The sequence below is a fragment of the Carassius gibelio genome, chromosome B2 (assembly GCF_023724105.1).
Source record: "Carassius gibelio isolate Cgi1373 ecotype wild population from Czech Republic chromosome B2, carGib1.2-hapl.c, whole genome shotgun sequence".
Taxonomy (NCBI): Eukaryota; Metazoa; Chordata; class Actinopteri; order Cypriniformes; family Cyprinidae; genus Carassius; species Carassius gibelio.
Window position 1 is genome coordinate 4,774,121 of NC_068397.1, and position 20,212 is coordinate 4,794,332.

Sequence of the window (20,212 nt, forward strand, 5' to 3'; positions counted from 1 at the left end):
ACAGATACAAACAGTTTTGTAATTTGAATATTGCATTTATTTAAATACATTAAAATTTGCAATGTAACAAAACTATTGGCATATGAAATTCAAACACCATTTAAATGAACAAAACATGGCTCACTTCATTTTGTGGCTAGTGCGTCTCACACACACTAGTCTGTTTTATCTCCTCGCCATCGCCTCTATATCTCCTTCCCCCACCGACACGATTTACACACTACTTACAATACAAGTGCCCAATACAAATGAGGTAAGAAAGTGGTTTGACTTTTACAGATCATGCAGAACATGCCTAAAAGCAACAAAAAAGTTGGTTGTGAAAAAAAAAAAAACTATATAGAGTGTGCTTTAACAAAGAAATGCAATACAGAGCTTTGAATCTTTGGTTACAAAGTAGGTTGAAGAACTTCACAGTTTGTTTTCTTTTTTTCTTTTCAATCCCGACCCAAAAACATACCAGACGTCAGGGTAGGGGGCAGGAGAATATGGCAACGGACTTCTTTTTCCAACATCCTACAAGCTTTCTTCATCAGGGTAGACCATTGAGGATTCATTTTAGATCTTCGCCCACAAACCTGTACAAACTTGTAACGCTCTTTTTATCTTTACACTATACACAATGTACATTCACACCAGGTTCACATTCTTAAATCCACAGAGAAACGTCGCTGTTAGTGTTTACACTCTACCCACTGCTACTCGGTCACCGTTTACGCTTGCATTGATGATCGATACTGTAAGACTGCCGCTCGCTCGCTCGCTGTCGGATCGAAGGGTTCTGTGACATTGTTCCTCTCGGAAAATAGCAGCCCTATAATAAATAACAGACAGTACAATTGAATCGACTGGTGAATGGAGATCACACGAAGTACGGTGGCTCTGAAAATAGACTCTCGCTTCTTATGCTAAAAAATACACCTCTTTCATGGCTGGATTCTCTTTATTAAAAAAATAACTCTCTTCACAATTTCTCCAGCTTGGGTGGGGGGGGGGCGAGCGTGGTCCGAGTGAACGAGACGGGTTTCTGCACAGGGTTCAGGTGGAGGTGACGGTGGGCTGCGTCTGTGGAGGCGGGGGGTCTGCGCTCTGGGTGGAGTCCATCTGAAGCTGGGGCTGGGCTTGGGCTGGGACGGGAGCGATGGAGATGGAGCTGGAGCTGGATTGGACGGGGAGCTGAGAGAGCTGCTCGTTGTTGGCCAGAGACTTGAGCACTGCGTTCTCTCGCTCCAGCACAGAGTTCCTCTCGTAGAGCTCCTTGATCTGCTCCTTCAACACCTCCACCTCCTCCCGCACAGCGTACATCAGATGGCTTTTCACTAAATCCTGCGTCACGGGGACAAAACATAACATTTCAGAAAATGGGGCATATTCACAGAACCATTGTTGGTTCCACAAAGAACCATTCAGTCAAAGCTTCTCTAAAGAACCATCTCTTTCTTTTTATAATCGGAAGGTTCTTTATGGAAGCATTTAGACAAAAGAAGGTTTGTCTAAGGCATCGTGAAGCAACTATATTTTAAAGAGTTCTTCCGCTGAGGCAGATTGGAAGGATTTGTTCAATTCTCAGCAGATTTTCGGAGGTATGAATGATTCTGAAAACATTATTTCATACCTCATCCTGAATTTAATGTTAGAATTATGGCCAGTGAAAATGCAAACATGATCCAGATCAGTTCAGCTACATTTGTGGGTACTACAACAGAAAACTAAAGATTTTGTGAAAAATTGCTTTTAAATTGTTGAAAAATGTTTTATTTGAAAATATTTTGCAGATTGTAAATTATAAATTTTGTATACATTTACCATTAGCAGACACTTTTACCCAAAGTGACTTACAAATATTATACAATTATATATATTTTTTAAACTTGACAAAGCTGATACATGATATGAAAAAACATTTAACTTTTTTTGCAGGGCTGGGATGCACATCTGTGTTATTTAAAGTTTAAAATTAAAAAATATTTGTGTGTGTGTGTGTGTGTGTGTGTGTGTGTATATATATATATATATATATATATATATATATATATATATATATATATAATAATAAAAAGAAAATAAAAAGTATATAAATGCACAAAATGGAAAACTTACCATTGCTTGTTCTATTTTATTATCAATGGCAACCACACTTGCTCCAGAGGCACTGCAATAAAAAAAAAAAAAAAAGTCTTATTAAAAAGATCTGCTGCTTACAAATACATATCCATTTGGCAGAAGTTTAAAACCTACATATTAAAGAAAAAAACAACATCACTGTTTCTTTTGCAGATTCTTTCTCCAAACTTCCTTTGTGTATGTCATGTAGTGGCACACAAACACACGTTCAAAAGTGTATGTAAATTAATTGTGGTTCATTTGAACCTCTGGTCAAAAAATCCTAAAAAAAATTGAAAGGTTTCCACAAATATATGAAGCAGCACAACTGTTTTCAGCATTAACAATAATCATAAATGTTCCTTGAGCAGCAAATCATAATATTATAATGATTTCTGAAGGATCATGTGACAATGAAGATGATGCTGAAATTTCAGCTTCGCCATCGCATGAATAAATTATATTTAAAAACATATTCAACTGGAAAACAGCTATTTTAAAGACAGCAAACGATGACACTGATTTAGAGACATTCTGTACTTTTCCCTCCAATTTCCTTGCACAGGAAAAGCAGATAACCATCAACCATAAAAGGTCCATTCAAGAGGAAATGCATTTAGCACAAAAGCACACTGACACAATTTGGGAGACTAAATTGCTCTCCAAGTTGTGGTAATGCTAACTTACACAAGCATACACATGTACACATGCATACATAACTACTGAAGAGTTAACAAAGTTTCATAAAGGTCAAGAAGTTCAAAAGTGACAAAAAGTTGAGTGTTGTTTTGTGCTTCAGGCCACACAAACATGTACAAAGAGTGTGTGTGCTCTTTAATATCCACACAATAGCAGCGACAGGCATCTCATATCATCCTGTATGATACCACCAAGTCCAAATACTGACCAAAGACTATTTTAAACAGGATCTTTACACCTAAGGAAACAGCATGTTGGGGAACTTGTTCAGCTGACAAAATAGATCCAGTCCTGCAACATATCCAAGACCACAGCAACGATAACCTCGAGAAAAGGTATTTAAAGGCAGGCTTGACTATGCAAAGAAAGGATCGCTTGCCTAACTTATTCTTGTCTTTAAAAGCAATGCTATTCTAATCTTTAAAAGATGCTGTGGTGAGAACTTAAGGTTATTGTCAAGAAATAGAACTGACTCGGAAGAGAGATCACATCATAGTCCCACAAAGTAAAAAAAAAAATGTTATATGCATATTCATTTATATATATATATATATATATATATATGGGGTGTAACAGTACATGTATTAATGTGTAACTTCATTGGAAACAGTTTTATATAGTGTTAGTTTTGATAAGAAAAAGTTTAATCTTTCAAATTGTCAAAAAAAAAAAATTCAGGAAACTCAAGCAATAAATGCCGTTTTGATGCTCTTGGATTGAGTGTGACAGATCGCTGTATAAATGCCTCAGTTAAAACTGCTGTTGATTACTACATTTAAAAATAAATAGTCATTACATTAATTTTGGACTTTGTTGTTAAAGGGTCAGTTTACCAAAAAATGAATCATGTCATGCTAGGTGTATATAACTTTCTTCTTACAGAAGAATCCATTTGGGATTATATAAAAAATTGACTTTGATCTTTCAATCTGTTTCACGTCAGTCAGTGGGTGTTGCATGCATCAGTTCAAAAGAAGTTAATTAAAAAGCGCCCATCCACCATATAAAGAAAACTCTCACATGCCTCCGGTGGGTGAACAAAGGCCTACGAATGTATAAGAGCAGCGGAGAAATCAAAACAATGGCCACTAATTAGAAGTACGAAATGAGGATTTGTAAAGAAGAATATCAGAGGATATCGATATAAGCCAAGAGGAGATTTGTTTTCCTTTGCTAAAGTAAAGAAACTTTGCTACCTTTGCTCCTGTAAACAAACGTTGGTTTTCACGAGACTCACCAGCACATGAGCAACGCTGACCTCATACTTCATCAGCTTAGAGCTACTACTGTTTACAACAGTGAGCGCATGCTAGATTATAGTGATTATTACATTTTGAATATGGATATTTTCTTACAAAAATGCTTCGTTCACCCCCCGGAGCCATGTGAGACACTTTGTTTTTATGGATGGGCACTTTTTATTTAACTTCTTTTGGACTGATGCATGCAACACCCGCTGAGTGCCATAAAATAGCTTGAAAGATCAAAGACCGTTTTTAATATAACTCCGACTGGATTCGTCTGCAAGAAAAAAAAAGTCATATATACCTGAGATGACTTGAAGGTAAGTAATTTCTAAGCTAATTTTCATTTCAATTCATTTTTTAATTTTCCAACCATATTGAACTCAAACCTGAGGTATGTACCAAACCATCAAATCAGTTTATAATATTGTTAGCTCTCTGGTTTGGCTCATAACCTAAAACGCTTCCACTCAGACTTACACAATATATAAAATTTTTGTCATAAAATATCCAAACACCACTTGCAGTGTGATATACTTCACGCAGTTGTGTACTTACATTGTCCCAAAAGGATTTGTAAATCCAGAGAAATTCCCATTTTAAATAATGACTCATCCCTGTTACTCCCTAATATTAGTCGCAATTAATGACATAATATTTGCAGGACCATTTCCCTAATAAAAACAACAAAAAAATGCTGCTGTACACTTAAATTAAATACCTCATTGTACGCATTTTAATAGTGTTGCGCATTATAAACCATTAACAAGTCTGTTGAGTTTATGAAAGCCAATAGCCAATCAGAGGCGTTCAGAGGAGTCATTACCAGTATAGATTTCAGATGGAAGGTACAGGTGATAAAAAAAGTAATTCATTACTTCATCCATGAACTCTCCCATCGTTTCTCTTTTCTTTATATCTTCATCAGGCTTTGCCTATGGTACGGTTTTGAAAATGCCACTTCTAGTAGTGAAAACTTACATATTGTGCCTTTAGATCAGTAGCACTTTATTTTACAGTCCTGTTCTGCATGTATATTCAATGTACTATTATTATAGCAATTACGACAACTGGGCAATAACTAGGTACTTACCCTGAACCTAACTTTAACCCATGTAGTTACCAGTATTTCCTGGGTAAGTACACTGCAAGAACACAAACTAAAATGAAGTGTAACTCCTTAAGTATAAAATACTTCTGGAGCTAAGTGGGTGGACACTGTGGCACTCCGCTGTATAAAAGCCTTGCAGCCCAACACTCAGTTTATTAATTGCGTTAGTGAAAAAGCAATGTTTTAAACATTAAACATGGTTCAATATCACATTTTAGCCCATATTTATCAATATTGCAATCTGCGTTTGAGCCCCGTGTTATGTTTGCGCTGAGCACCACTGCAAAAAGCACCGTTTAAGCCTCAAGCCATGCCTGGCCCATGCAGCACACTTCAACCCTCATTTGCCTTCACACCAGGGCCGTCCCGTTACTGTACCTATCACAGGTCATCTTTGAGTCCTTCAGCCTACTGCCAGACTGGAAGGCTTGGAAGAAAACTGTGGAGGGATTCCTGCACTCCATCCAGCGGAAAGAGAGAAACAGAAAAGGTTACATGAGAAACGAAAAGAACAGGCCAAAGAGGAAATCAGAGGCGTGTTTTTTGTAGTCTGCTTAGTCTGTAGTGTTTAAAACAACATCAAAAAACAGTTTAGGTAAACCAGGCCATATATAAAAGATATTCACTATATATATTTGCAATGTTTTTGCTGATGCAAATTAGGCAAGGGCATGATTATTATTATGTTTTCAATTAGCTTTTGTGACCATTAAGTTTCAGGACCAGATGATCAGATTATTCATAGATTTAGATAGACAGTCATAAGGGTCATTTTTTTTTAAATGTACATTTATACATCATCTGAAAGCTGAAAAAAAAAAATCTTTCAATTGATGTATACAACAATTTGAAAATCTGGAATCTGAGGGTGCGAAAAAAAAAAAAAAATCTAAACAGAGAAAACTGGCTTTAAAAGTCCAAATGAAGTTGTTAATTCATAATAATACTAATCAAAAAATAGGTTTTAATACGTTTACAGTAGGAAATGTAAAAAATATCTTTAATATCCTAATGATTTTTGGGTTAAAAGAAAAATCTTTAATTTTGACCCATACAATGTATTTTTTTTATTTTATCCTTGAATTTTCACATTTTGCAAAATTTTTTAATATTGCTCATTTTAAAGCTATTTTAGAACAATCAAAAGACTGAAAAGCACAGATATTCAGATAATTTTTTTATATATAACCCAGTCATAGTCAAACACCACAACGTGTATTCTAATTTCAAAAAACCTCACTGACATTTAAAGATATGAATTATGACCCCAAGCATCTAAATAAATATTGGTCAGTTGCAAAAACCTGAAAAATCACTCAAGCTTTTGTTATAAAGTCTCAATGGAGTAGGCGATTACCTTCATTTCCCCCAAATACCAGGACCTTTCCTTAAAGGAGAAGGACAGAATGTACTATACGGGGATGGGAGGCAGGAGACCCTCCTCTCCTCTCTGTATAGGAATGGGAGGGGACAGTAGACTACCGCATGTGTGGACTCTGAGCAAACAGCTTTTCCTGCTGCTCTGCGGTGAGGCCGAGACCCCACAACCACATGCCTCCAAAGAGCTCTTTTACTTCTCAGCATGCATGTAACCTCACAGGGACGGCAGATTATATCTGGATCCAATAAACTTCAGAATCATTGCTTTAGAAAGCACTCGACAGCTTCTACAGCTACGTGTTGAGACAAATACGTGTTTTCTGCAGATTCCAAACGTATAGATGATGTTACACATGAGCTAGCTGGATCGGATTGTAAAACCACGAGCCAATGAAATACATACCATCGAAATAAGGTAACCAGGTTAGGCTAACCATAATAGTGGGCTACCAGGAAATATTACTGCTTTATCACTAAGGTCATATTTTTAACTCTGAAGTGGATCAAAGCAAATGGATTTGTTATAAGAACAAGGTTTAAAAGATAAGGTAGTATGCAAGTCATTTGAAAAGTCCTTCCAACATGGCTTAAGGGACGGTTTAAAAAAAAAACTGTTTTAAGACCTTATTTATGAATTATACTGCAATCTAAAGCAAAATGTACTTTCTGCTTTTACATGTATGCAAAGTTATGCATGCAATTATAAATACAACTCATATAACACTGAAAAGTTAAGGATGTGCCAATCCGATAACCAGTGTCTGTCTGATACAAATCTTTCTTGGTAAGGGTCTCATCAGATGGGACAGAAACACATCTTATACGGTGTGTGTCGTTGCTGTTAATGTTAAGCAGGGCCACACGATATTTTGAAATATGCAATAAGGCTTAATGCAATTGTAAAATTGTACAGGCTGTGACTTAATGAAATGAATATATGCTTTACACCCATGCACTTCAAGACACAGTGCTTCATTGCCTGACAGCTTGCTTCATTTACTGTGATTCGAGCCAGAAACACTGATATCATGGACTTCACTCTGAAAATGGGATTTGAGGAAATCCCACCAAAATTATATGATTATTTTTTTTAATGAAGAAATTAAGTCATAAATAATATTACTTTCATTTCAATTGTTTTCATTACAAAATATTTGTATTTAGTGCTGTCAAAAGATTAATCGCATCCAAAATAAGTTTGTTTACATAATTTATGTAAGTGTACTCTGTATATTTATTATGTATAAAAATACACACACTCGTGTATATATAAATTAGGGATGTCAACGATTAATCGATGATCGATTAATTGTCGATAAGAGATGCAATCGATTAAGGCTGTAGATGGTCGGTTAACCGATTCAATGTTGGGCTGCGTGCGGCTCATGCGCACTCAACACGTGCGAGCGGCTGTGAGTGACGGTGACGATATATAAAAGCATCATCATTCATTCACAATGTACAAATTAAGCTTTTAATGTGATTTTAACTTTAAAGTACATTAAAATAGAAACAACATAAAAGTTCTTCAACATTAAAAGCAATAGAAATGTAGTTACTAATCATTTCATCAGATAACTGTTTTATATCGTGCGCTTTGCAGGGCTGCGGGACACAGTGACAGTCTATTCATTCCTACAACTTGTTAATTCATTCCTACGAATTATTAATGTGGCAATTGTCCATGTTTCATTAATTTTGTTCCCTAAATAACCCATGATTTAAGTGAAATAAGGGAACAAATTAATAAATCGAACGAATTCTTAATTCATGAAATCTTTAATTTCCCTTCCCATGTTTACCACAGTAAGAGATGCGATAACAGTTATTAAAAGCGAAAGATAATGAAATAAACCTGGGAAATTAGAGGGTTAGACTATGAAAATTTAGGAAAAGAAACAATGCCTAAATATACTGAATTTGTGGAAATTCGTGACCAACCGGCAAACCAGAACAAAGCCGCGTAAATGAAGACTATGGGGTCCAAAAGCATGGTCGCGATCTAACATTTTCCAGTTAACCTATTATTCCTCTAATAAACAAAGCTTTTATACCACACTTGTCATAATCAGATCTTATCATTTCTAAATAAATAATTGCTGGATTCAAAACAGCGATTAATAGGCGCTGTGACCGACACATTCCTGGAGCATTCACTGCTGTCACTAAACGGTGACGCCGAGCATCGTTCACAAGTTTCTGCATGGACCTGACTAGGGCACAGGTTCTAAGCCCTGGGACAAAATGGGATGCTTTAAGGAAAATGTATAGCCTACTAAGTAATAGGCCCAACATAAAAATAACAATTTGTTTTCATGGTTTTTATTTTTTTTTTATTTTTTTTATTTTTTTTAAATAGGCTATGCGAAATATATCCGACTTAAATAATTAAGATTAACGGATTTAAAACAGAAGTGTGGGCGCACCATAAATTCACAAAAAAAAAAAAAAAAGGATGACAACGCATTCTGTTTGTTTGCTTTATTTTACAAGAGCACAAATCTTCTGTTTTTATTGTGAGTGTGCACAAATGAAAGTAAACACTTTTGCGGAAATTTTTTTTTTTTTAAATTTCTCAGCTGTTTCGATCGCGCTGGAGCCTGCTGCACACGTATATTCTAGCGATTCAAACTTACATCGCAGTCTGTTCATTATCAAAATAAAATAGTCAACTAAACATTAAAAGGTTACACTGGTCAGTTTAAATAGACCGTATTATACCGGTCCACTCTGCTGTTATGCCAAGGACGTTTTTGCTCATATGAAGAGGATCATCTTTTCCGTCTATATGCGAATGCGTGTTAAGTACAAGCCTAGTTTACATTATAAATAATAGTTTAACATTCAAATACATTGCGAATATGGAAACATTTCGATTTGTGCCGAATGAGACATGAGCAATAACCTCCAAATAAATCTAGCCAAAGCCGCGCTCGCTCATCCTCGTCTGCACGCATGCACTGTCACGATCTAATGCGCTGTATGCCGGATTTTTAAAAATCTGACATTTTCTAGGACAGAATCCAGCAGGATCAAATTAATGTGAGCAACAGTGTGTTTTGGTGCAGCAGCGCCGATGTAGTTCACTTAATGTGCAGCGCAGTCACACGCGCTCCACATTTCGGATAATTTTATTTTAAATACAATAATGTCAGTTGAAAACATTGCAATTGTGCTTTAAAATACAACAACGAGCACCACAAAACCATTTAAAGATGCGCGTTCAGCGTTTTCCGTGCGGGATTGGAAACTGTCAACAAAGTAAAATGACCTCAAAAGTATGGCGCGCTCTCTTCATTTTATCAAATGATCATAATCGCATCTATTCATTTTATAATCCTGCTACTAGCATCATTTTATTCAGACTAAAACCTCTTTAATTCAAGTGAGAAAGCGTTGTGTGTGTGTGTGTGTGTGTGTGGCTTTTGCACATCCTGTCATACCGCTGACTGCGTGCCTGCAATAGACGCATTTTGCAGTATTATGGTTAACGATTAATCGATTAATTGATCGTTAATTTAAACGACGATCGATCATGGAAATAATCGAAATTTGACATCCCTAATATAAATACATGTAAACATTTTCAAAATACATACGTATGTGTATTTATATATAAATAAATATACATCCGAAAGCACACACACATTATGTAAATAAAAACTTTTATTTTGTATGTGATTAATCACAATTAATGTTTGACAGCACTATTTTTACTTAATAAAAAACAAAATTATTAATTATTATTTTTATAGGCATTCAATTGGTCAAAAACAAAGGGAACGCAGCTTACCAAAACACAAAATGTATGAAATAGTTAACGAAAGAGGTTTGAGATGGTTCTTGTTAAAAGCAAACCAAAAGTATGAACACCCAAATTTTTCCAGATCATTCAGCAAAAATAAAAAAAAATAATAATTCCCAGTCAATCAAATAAATAAAAATCTAGTAAAAATTACCTAACATTTCAGATGCAACTCAGGATTTTCAGGAACTCCCCAACAAAATCACCAAACTAAATGTGTGTGAGACCTGTGCTGGCAAAATGAGTCGCAATAAGCAGATTTACAAACATAAGTTGCCAAAATGATGTATGATTTGTTGGAATCAACCAAAAAATGACTGAGCTACACCATTAGAGTCAGCAAAGTCAGCTTAAAGAAGTACAGTTAAAGATTTCTGAAGATCCCAAAGCATATTCACCAAGCAAAATTGCATCTCCTCCACTGCTTTTCTTAATAAGAACTGCTTTATTAATAATCACAATAAAGCTTTTTTTATCCTTTGTTATTAAAGATTAGAACAAATATGCAAGTTAACAGTAGAACAAATATAGAAGAAAAAATAAATTGTGCATTACTTTTTTTCAGCTTACATCTAAACAGAAGCAAGAATACAAACAGAATAATCAAATATTAAGAAATAGCTTTAGTGCATTCATTAAAAATAAACTGATTATTAAAACTAGAAAAGCAGTTCTGAGAGCAGAGAGTGGTGAGGGGAAGCTCCAGTCATCAACACGTTTATATATAACTCAGGATTATATATCAGTACGGGATGGGAAAAAGAAAAATGTGGAATTGATCCATTCCAACAAAAAGAATAAAATGTACTCCATTTGTGTGCACGGTGTATTTTTTTATGCTTCGAGTATTGTGATGTCAGCTTAGCGACTCAAATCAATTTGTGCACTTCACATTAGTTCTGTGCTTAAAAATGTAGTGTGATGACTGGCGCTTACACAACACGAAAGCAGCAGCTTTTATTCTTAACACAAAAGTGAGATCGGAAAGATGATGACAACACAAGACTCAACGTGAGCGAAGGCCTTCAGAAGTTCCCCCACAGGAAGTACCAGAAAACTGTGTACTGAAGAGTTTGACAGCTCATATACTGCTTCAGGTGCTGAGAGAAGCGTGTTTTAAAAGAAAGAGTGAATGCCTGCCAGATACAAAGACGCTGTCAGGTATGAGAGGCATTAGAGAGAGAGAGAGAGAGAGAGAGAGAAAGGGGGAGAAGGTACACTGTGACCTGCGCTGCTGTTGAGAGATTGAGACGCATGCATCAAATGTATGACACTTAACTGCAAAAGAAAAAGAAGGCTTACATAACTGGAGATCTGTCAGGGGATGTTATATGCCGACATACACCATCATTCTCTGAAAAGGTGAAAAACGAAACTAACCAGCAGATGGGGCACAATCTGATCTCAACGCGCACAATGAGCTAATTCATCTAAAACACTTTCAGATGTTAAGACTCATAATCCTAAGACTTCCAATGTCAAAAAGCATCACATATGGGACGAAGTAATTATGAATTGTTACGCCGCAGGACTTGGGCCTGGTCTGTGTTGTGAATGACTGCGTGATGCAATCAGGGTTTTGTTGGTTGAGCTAACTGGGTGGATTTCAAACAACAGGTCTATGTCAGATTTCACACCAAATCAAAACATTAATTTAATTTTCAAATTTGCTTTGTGACATTTTAATTGATATTAAGCATATTTACCCTCTTCCCTTTTCATCACCAAATCACAGTAATTTTATTTTATTTATTTTTTTAAAGAGGGAAACACATTACAGTAATTTACTGCATTGGGGCAAATGCATACAACTGCAATGAGAACTGGTAGTAGGGCTGGGCGATATGGAGCAAAAAATATATCTCGATATATTTTGCTATATCTCGATATGCGATATATATCTCGATATCTTTACAGGAAAAATAACCCCCCTAAAACTACTGCAAAAACAAATATGCCAAATATTACATGTTTAGGGCCCTATGAAACGTCTTATTTTTTTCTTCACCATATGCTTTATTGTTACCTAATTCTGTGTTTTAGCATGTGTAATTATTTAAATGCATAAAAACTAGTTTAAAAAAATCTTAAAATAGCCTTATGTGAAATTTTTTCCCTTCAGAAATTCTGTGTATTTACATTTTTCTGGTTGTCAAATGAAGGCATAAAACATTTATTTAATTTATCTTTTAATTATTTAAAATTAAGCAAACTTTATTTTTTGGTAAACAAAGGGGATTTACTATTAAAAATAAAACATGGAAGAAATGTTGTGTGATTATTCCTTAAAAAAATGTTCATTTCATTTTAATAATAGTATTAGTGAGCTATGTACATTCTGCTGAACAATAGTAAAATATTTCTGCCAAATACTTTTATTTTGACGGGTTTACCTTTACAGTTCTGTGTATGTGATACCACAGTCTATGATGTGATATGAGCTAGTTTTACTCAAATCAAATCTCTCGGTGCAGTTCTGGAGATGTTCCTCATGTGTTCACATCTTTATCAGTGATAGGAAAGACGCTGAAATCAGCGCGAGCATCACGCGCTTCCGTGTGTTTAATGAATGAAGACGCGCTTCTGCGCCATTCGTTAACACAGACACGCAGAACATGCAGGATTCATATTTAAATAGACTTTTCCGGGTTAATATTTGCAGATATTAGTCTATATCGCGATTTGATTTAAGTGCATGACCTACTTTTGATAATTCATTCAAAATTTAACCAATTCCGTGACATTCCGCGTTAAACTGTAAATACCGTTTTTATGACTGGATTGCGTCCGCGTTTTCTGCATCGCGGAAATCATTGGGCCCTACGTTAGACATCTGCCTTCTGTTCGTCCTACGCCTTAAAACCAAAGTATCTCCATATAATGGAGCCAGTTGTCCTTTTGTTTTTAGACTTTGTTTTTTAGACTAGTTCTATACACGCGAAGGGAGTGGGGACAAAAGCAAGGAGGCGGGGGCGAGCACAGCACAGAGAAGGCAAAGAAGCAAAGTGGCGGAATCAGAATTAAATATAAACAACATATCGATATATACGATATGTCAAAATCCATATCGTGTTTAAAAAATATCTCGATATATTTTAAATATCGAGATATCGCCCACCCCTAACTGGTAGCAATAAATGCATTTAACTTTCATGGAGTTGTCATGTCACAATGGAAAAATACTACCATTCAAGTTTTAGGTCAGTATGAGTTTTTGAGTAAAGTTTCTTCTGTTTACCATGGCCACATTTCTTTGATCAAAAAAATACAATAAAAACAGTAATGTTGTAAAAATATTATTACAATTGAAAGTAACTTTTTATTTTAATATTTATTTTTTTAATAATTATTCTTTTGATCCAAAGCTGTATTTTCAGCATAATTCCTCCAGTCTTCAGTCTCACATGATCCTTCAGAAATCATTTGAATATTTAGTGCTAAAGAAACATTTCTTATTATTATCAAATGTTAATATTTTTGGGGAAACATTCCTTTCAGAATTCTTTGATGAAAATAAAACTTATTTAAAAAGTCTTCTTTTGATCAAATTAATGTTTTCTTGCTGGATAAATGTTTATTATTATTATTATTATTATTATTATTGACCACAATTTACATTTGATTTTGGTAAAAAAGAAAAGTTGTTTAAACTTATACAAATGATTTTAAATTACAAAAAATCTATTATATCCCCAAAAAACTAATGTGAAAAAAATGTGCGAGAAACATTGAAGTACATTTGCACTGATTAAATATTTCAGGTGTAAACCAAAACATCCGCGACGTGTAATATACAAATATAGAGAGCCATCGTTCACTGACAAGCTGCACAAAACCACGATCATATTTTGCGCAGCTCGTCAGTGAACAACGGCTCTGTGTAGTAAATGCTGCTCTATGTGAAAGTGCGCTGCTGATATTGATTTACCACTGATTACAGAACCGTCTTTACTGACAAGATACGAATAAAATAATCGCATGCAATTTATCATGCAGCCCTACAGCACTGTGCAACAAAAGAAACAGTGGCTGCTAAATATACAATTTTAAAGACTTTCATGAAGCTTGCTGGGGAACAAAGACAGATGCATGGCATATTTCAGTCATTCCTGAACAGGAGTGCCATCTTCTTCAGGAAATCACTCAACATGTTATCTGAACAACCGCCTGTCAGATGATCAAGGACACTCATGCCCCTAGACATAAAGAAGATGAAAAACATGTCTTTAGAGTCATAAACGGGGTGTGATGGCTGTCTGTGTCTTTTAAAAGAGCAATCAAGAAAGAAAAGAAAAAATGTTTTTAACCATGTAGTGAAGCAACCTTATCTCTATAAGTGAAAGATATGGGAAGGACTACTGTTCGCTACATGATAGGCCTTCACTATCACTGGCCCCCATGGCATATCAGCTACAAAAGGTGTCACCAGAGACAAGCGTCTTTAGCCCGGGCCGGCGATTGAGAATGGCACGTAGGCGGAATTGCACTGAGATCCAGCTCTTGCATTTACGACCACTGCCTGCTCAATCTACTTTGTTCAGACTAGCACCAAGTTAGTTAAACCCACAGAGTCATCTCAAGCTCTCGACAGTTCACCATTTCCTCTTGAGTATGCCAACAAGATGATATATTGTGTACAACTTGCAACGCTGGAACCGAAAGTCGAGCATCTAAGAGGAAGCCGAGCAGTGACACTTCTCAACTGAAACTGTGTCACCAGATATGCACCGTCGCTTTTCAATTGAGAAAGCATTTTATAGTCACTGCCATTTCTGGCATGCTTGTGACATCCGGAAACAAACAAGAAACATTTTTGTTTGAATGTTTGTTTTTAGGGCTCTGACAGATTGTCAGAGTAGTACAGTAACCATATCTTATCAAAATGCCACCTCACGTCACTTTGAAAACAACTTGTCTTATACACTTTTCAACAATTTGGGGTCAGCAATATTTGTACTTTTTATATGCATTTTTCTTTAAATAAAAAAAATTAAAAAAAATCAGCAGGTATGCATTATTACATTTATCAGAAGTGACAGACATTTACAATGTTAAAATGTTTAACATAATCGCTCTTTTCACTTTCTAATTATGACAGCACAACGGTTTTCACCATTGATAAAAATAAAAAATGCTGCAAATCAGCATTTTAGAATGACTTCTGGAGAATCATGTGACACTGACGACTGGAGGAATGATGCTGAAAATTGTCAAATATATTCAAATAGAAAGCAGTTATTTTAAATTGTAATAATTTCACAATATTGCAGTTTACTGTATTTTGATCAAATAAATGCAGATTTTACGGACCACAAACTTTTGAACAGTAGTGTATATTAACCTTGATTTCCAACTTCATCACCAACAAATAAAAATCCAACATCACTATTTAACTTTGGTGGAAATGTAAACAACTTGATAAGAACATCAGAAGATATGACCAGTCAAAAGGTCATTACTTTGTTTGCGTATATTATATACGAGCTCTCTGGAACGTAGCATTAGGTTAACAGTTAAATAAAAGAGCGTATACTATAATTACGAGTCATTCTATAAATTGACATTTCAGCACTTGACAGATGGAAAGTGACTCCTAAGTAGGACTTAGAAGCACAGCTTCATGCGATGATGTTAAGTGCATTTTTGGGAAATACACATGTGAAACAATAACAAACGTTCATAAAATGACTTGTAGAAAACGCTCTTAAGCACTAAGACCAATCATTATCCAGAAACACAGCCCAGAGCTGGAAACCAGATTATATGAGGTTGCTTTAACATTTCTGTGTATTGAGTACCTCACATTATTCAATTGTTTTAAATTACTTTAGTTATACAAATCGTGCATAAAAAAAAAGATGTATATGTATATCCATAAAGAAAGGAGTGGGTGTGTCCAAACATTTGAAATAGCAAGAAATGTCACAACTGTCATGAGAACAACCAAACATCAATCATCATGTTACTGCATTCCTCACGAAACAACCACAGCAGGCACACACAGAGATCGGCACATTAATGCTACGAACACCGCATGGAAAATTACCAAGATGAAGCAGCAAATGACTCTTAAGCTGCTGAATATCATTCAAAATGCATGCTACATTTTTGTTCATCTACATTTGTTGACACTTTCCACATAAAAAAAATATTCCAATTAATATCAAACAATCTTACCTGTGTGTATTGCTTAAAAAAAAAAAAAAAAAAACAATCTGGAGCTAAACTAAATAAAAACAAAACAAAACAAGAGTAGGGTTCCCACACCTTATGACCGAATTCCATGATCGCTGGTTAAAGTTTTATTTATTAATTCTTTAAATAGAGATTGCACAGAACAAATTCTAGTTAATGAAATCCACTATATAATCATTCCAACAAGTTTTCTATGACTGTGGGAACCCTGCATGAGAGTGAAGACCCCGCAATCATTCAGATCACCAGTGGCACCTCACCTGTCGTCCTCCCCATCAATGGAAATGGGTATCCCGAAAAAAGTGTTGACAGCTGGACTGTGCAACTGCAGGCCTTCTGTGATTAAGGGCTTCACAATGTCTTTACTGTGAATCTGCGCAGACGCATCAGACATCCTCCGGCTCTCATCCATCTGGCTGAAGACACTGGGGCCCATTCCTGCTGCCGTCCCATTTCGGGGAGCCTGGGAAGCCTGGCTGTGTGTGGAGGCATTGGGTGACCCTACTGCGAGCGTCACTGGTGCTACGGGCAAGCTCTGAGTGCTTTGCAGAGCGGTCGATAAACCGTGCATTACTCCTGAGGCCTGGTATTGGGCCAGCGTTTGCTGCTGATGCTGAATGGAGGGCATCGGGGCACCACTGCTCAACAGCCCCGCCGCCAGATTCGGGACAGGCGACAGCGGTGCGCTCCCTAAGGGAACACCTCCAGGGACTCCAGACATTTCTACTGTACCCAGAACCTGCACACCTCCTGTGGCCGACGCCGGATGAGGGGACGACCCCTGACTGAGGACATGTCCGGCGGAAAGGCTCACCCCAGGGAGAGTCTGGGTGACTGTGATGGGCAAGCTGCGCTGGCCGAAATCAGGCTGACTGGTTGATACCAGAGCCGGCTGGCTTTGCAGTTGGTGCATAATAGGCTGGGGTTGATAAAGCAGCGGCTGCACTTGAGGAGACGGAGGGATGCTGGGAGATTTCTGAAGGTGGGCACCTGGGTGTCCTCCCTCGTGCTGAGCTGACGGAGGCACTGGCTTATTACTAAAGGACTCCGGTGACCCGGACCCCAGGGCCACGCTGAAGCCTTGCGGTTCTAGATTATGATGGAAACACGACCCGTCTGAATTTACATCAGGAGCCATCACGGAGCCGACGGTGGCCCCGAGGCCGCTGTCTCTATCCGCTCCAGGCTCAATCACATTGGTGTGTCTTATACTATCCACAGTCCTGCTCATCACAGAGCCCTCGGGGTCTTTTTCGTAAAACTCCATACAGGTCCACCGGCCCCTCCTGAAGGGCTCTCCGGTGCCGTGGTCAAGCTTAATGACCCTGAAGCGAGAGCTGCAGCTGGTTATAGTCGTGGCGCTTGATGAACTAGTGACTGTTTGAGTCCCAGAGGCCTGACTGGAGTTTCGCGGGACAAACCCGCCGTTCTGGGGGGTCTGGCCCTCTGAGTCCCCCACATTATTCAGAGTCTCCTCTGAGGAGCTCCTGTCGCATACCTCAGTCCTGCCCGTGTCAAAGATCTCGGAGGACACGTCCTCTGTCCGGGACTCATCCGGGTCATCCAAGCTCTCAGTGTCGTCGGTCGCGCTGTTCGCCGCGACTTGAGCCTGAGTCACACTCGTGATCTGAAAGCAGCTCTTCTTCTTGGCTGGCATCTTAGACATGCTTAACAGCTCTTTGAGACACCTTAAAGACGCCGCTTACTTGACAAATCAGCAAACAGTTGCCCCAAATTTCACAGTTTTCCGCGACGGTCGTGCGTCATCCGTCTTCCTCTTCTCTCCTGGTGCATTTTCGACGCGCGCGTGGCGGACGAACACAACCTCCGCGAGCGGTGTGCGCGAGGTGACGTGTCGGTTATTAGTTTATCCTCATATGCTGGCGATCGGAGCTCGGTGAGGCCGCTGTCGTAGATTCGGTTGTGTTCACTCCCCCTGCTGCCTCTCACTTCTCTACCTACAGATGAGAATCAAACACATCCTGAACGGGCGCGTTTGAACGCCGCCTAATACGTCACCACACTCGCCAACTAGATTCCGGCGTACTTCGAAAACGGTTTGGAATTAAAGTTTTTAGCTAACTATAACTAACGTTACCAGACTTCTGAAACAGAAAATCTAAAAAAAATTACCTCCCGACAAGATGGCTATGTAAATTCGCGATGCATGCTGGGAAACGAGCGCAACAGGCATGGCGCGTAAATAGGATGATGAATACGGATCCTACGTTAAACTAGTGCAGTGGCGTAAACACCTTTACCCTTTCCTTTTCGATAAGCGCTTATTAAAACATATGATTAAAATAACACTCGTAATGTCAAAACTCATTATAAAACGGGTTATTTTAGCGCTACGCAAAATATGTGAGTATAAACGAAATTATTGAGGTGGCCAGGGCTGCTTGTCGCATTTTTTTTTTATATTTTTTTTATTCACTTGTAGGCTACTGTAAATATTAGTCAAGAGTTATTTATTTTCGAAATCAATCAATCTATCTATCTATCTATCTATCTATCTATCTATCTATCAAGAACTATTTTAGCCAACAGAAACTGTATAAAAAAATAAAGAAACTGTATATAAATATGACACATAAAATATTTATATAAAACAACTTATTTGACAGTTGTAGCTTTGTTTTTAAAATCTAGATTTTTTTCCTCTTGTCTGAATATATTGATGCTTTTTCCCCCAGCAGCTAATTCTGAAATATAAGGATATTTTGAACATAATTTGCAGTAAAAAAAATAAATCAAATTTAAGAGAGAACAAGATCAACATATAAAACCGCCGTTGGAGAAAATAGACATTTGCACACACACACACACACACACACACACACACACACACATATAACTTATCTGTGTGACTGCAGTTGAAAAGTGTTGTTCAATTCTTCTAAGACATACACATATCATATTGTATATTCATCTGAAGTACTTCCTCTCTAGCTGCCATCGTCCAGTGTTGTTATCATATTGATACATTTATTTTATTTTATTATTTTTTGGCTATCATAGTGCAGTAGCATTGTGCAGAACATCAACTTTGACCAGCAGGTGGAGAAATTGCTTTCTGCACACAGACTTCTGCTTTAATTTCATCTCTTGAACATTCTGGAATCATCTGATGGCTGTATTTTATCATTCTTTTTGGTCCGAAGGATACTGAAGTATAATAATTGCTTTTTCCACATGTCACGTGTAATATAAAAATAACCCACAGTAAATTCACGACCATTAACCTACTTTGAGGAATAGTAGGAAGTGGTTTAGTTCAACAGTGAGGAGCCTCCCAGCTTCTGGACTTTTCAAAGATTTATTTCAGAAATCTTTTTAGTTTTTAGTTTTCTACCAAAAGTTTAGTAAAATCTGTCATTTTTATGTGCATAATATCCTTATCCTTCAATTGCCTTTTTAATATTGTGCCTAAAAGCAGCTAAAATGTTACTACTTTTTAAATGAAGTCATCTGTTGGATTTAGAGGAGTGACACAGTCGGGTTATTACAATAATGTTCTTTGGCTTTCTCGAAAAAGTCAGTTGAGATAAAAGGACTTAGGCGAAGGGTGTGCCTCCCAAATGATTGGCTTGTAAATATTAATATGTCATGGTTTACTTGTGTCACCATTTTACCACATGATCTGTACTGACATTGATGACAATAGATGTGAGT

General features: G+C 37.1%; 1 protein-coding gene across 2 annotated transcripts; it reads right to left on the reverse strand.

Moving 5' to 3' along the window:
• Positions 1-14: 14 nt before the first annotated feature.
• LOC127950939 (TSC22 domain family protein 2-like) lies at positions 15-18,708 on the reverse strand. Of its 2 annotated transcripts, XM_052548374.1 has the most exons (4): positions 16,798-18,699; positions 5,536-5,610; positions 2,101-2,152; positions 15-1,326 (listed from the first exon to the last, which is right to left on the reverse strand). In XM_052548374.1, the coding sequence occupies exons 1-4, from the start codon at positions 18,201-18,203 to the stop codon at positions 1,039-1,041; spliced, it is 1,821 nt and encodes a 606-aa protein (XP_052404334.1). In that variant the 5' UTR covers positions 18,204-18,699; the 3' UTR covers positions 15-1,038. The 2 variants fall into 2 exon arrangements, with proteins under 2 accessions (XP_052404334.1, XP_052404335.1); XM_052548375.1 differs by lacking the exon at positions 5,536-5,610 and having other exon boundaries at positions 16,798-18,708.
• Between the last annotated feature and the right edge of the window lie 1,504 nt (positions 18,709-20,212).

What these genes read in the sequence shown, in the direction of transcription:
- LOC127950939 (XM_052548374.1), bottom strand. Translation starts at nt 18,203, where the DNA reads ATGTCTAAGATGCCAGCCAAGAAGAAGAGCTGCTTTCAGATCACGAGT. An exon ending in ATTGATGGGGAGGACGACAG is followed by an intron (nt 5,611 to 16,797) that starts GTGAGGTGCCAC and finishes GATGGAGTGCAG; the next exon opens with GAATCCCTCCACAGTTTTCT. An exon ending in TCAAAGATGACCTGTGATAG is followed by an intron (nt 2,153 to 5,535) that starts GTACAGTAACGG and finishes TTTTTATTGCAG; the next exon opens with TGCCTCTGGAGCAAGTGTGG.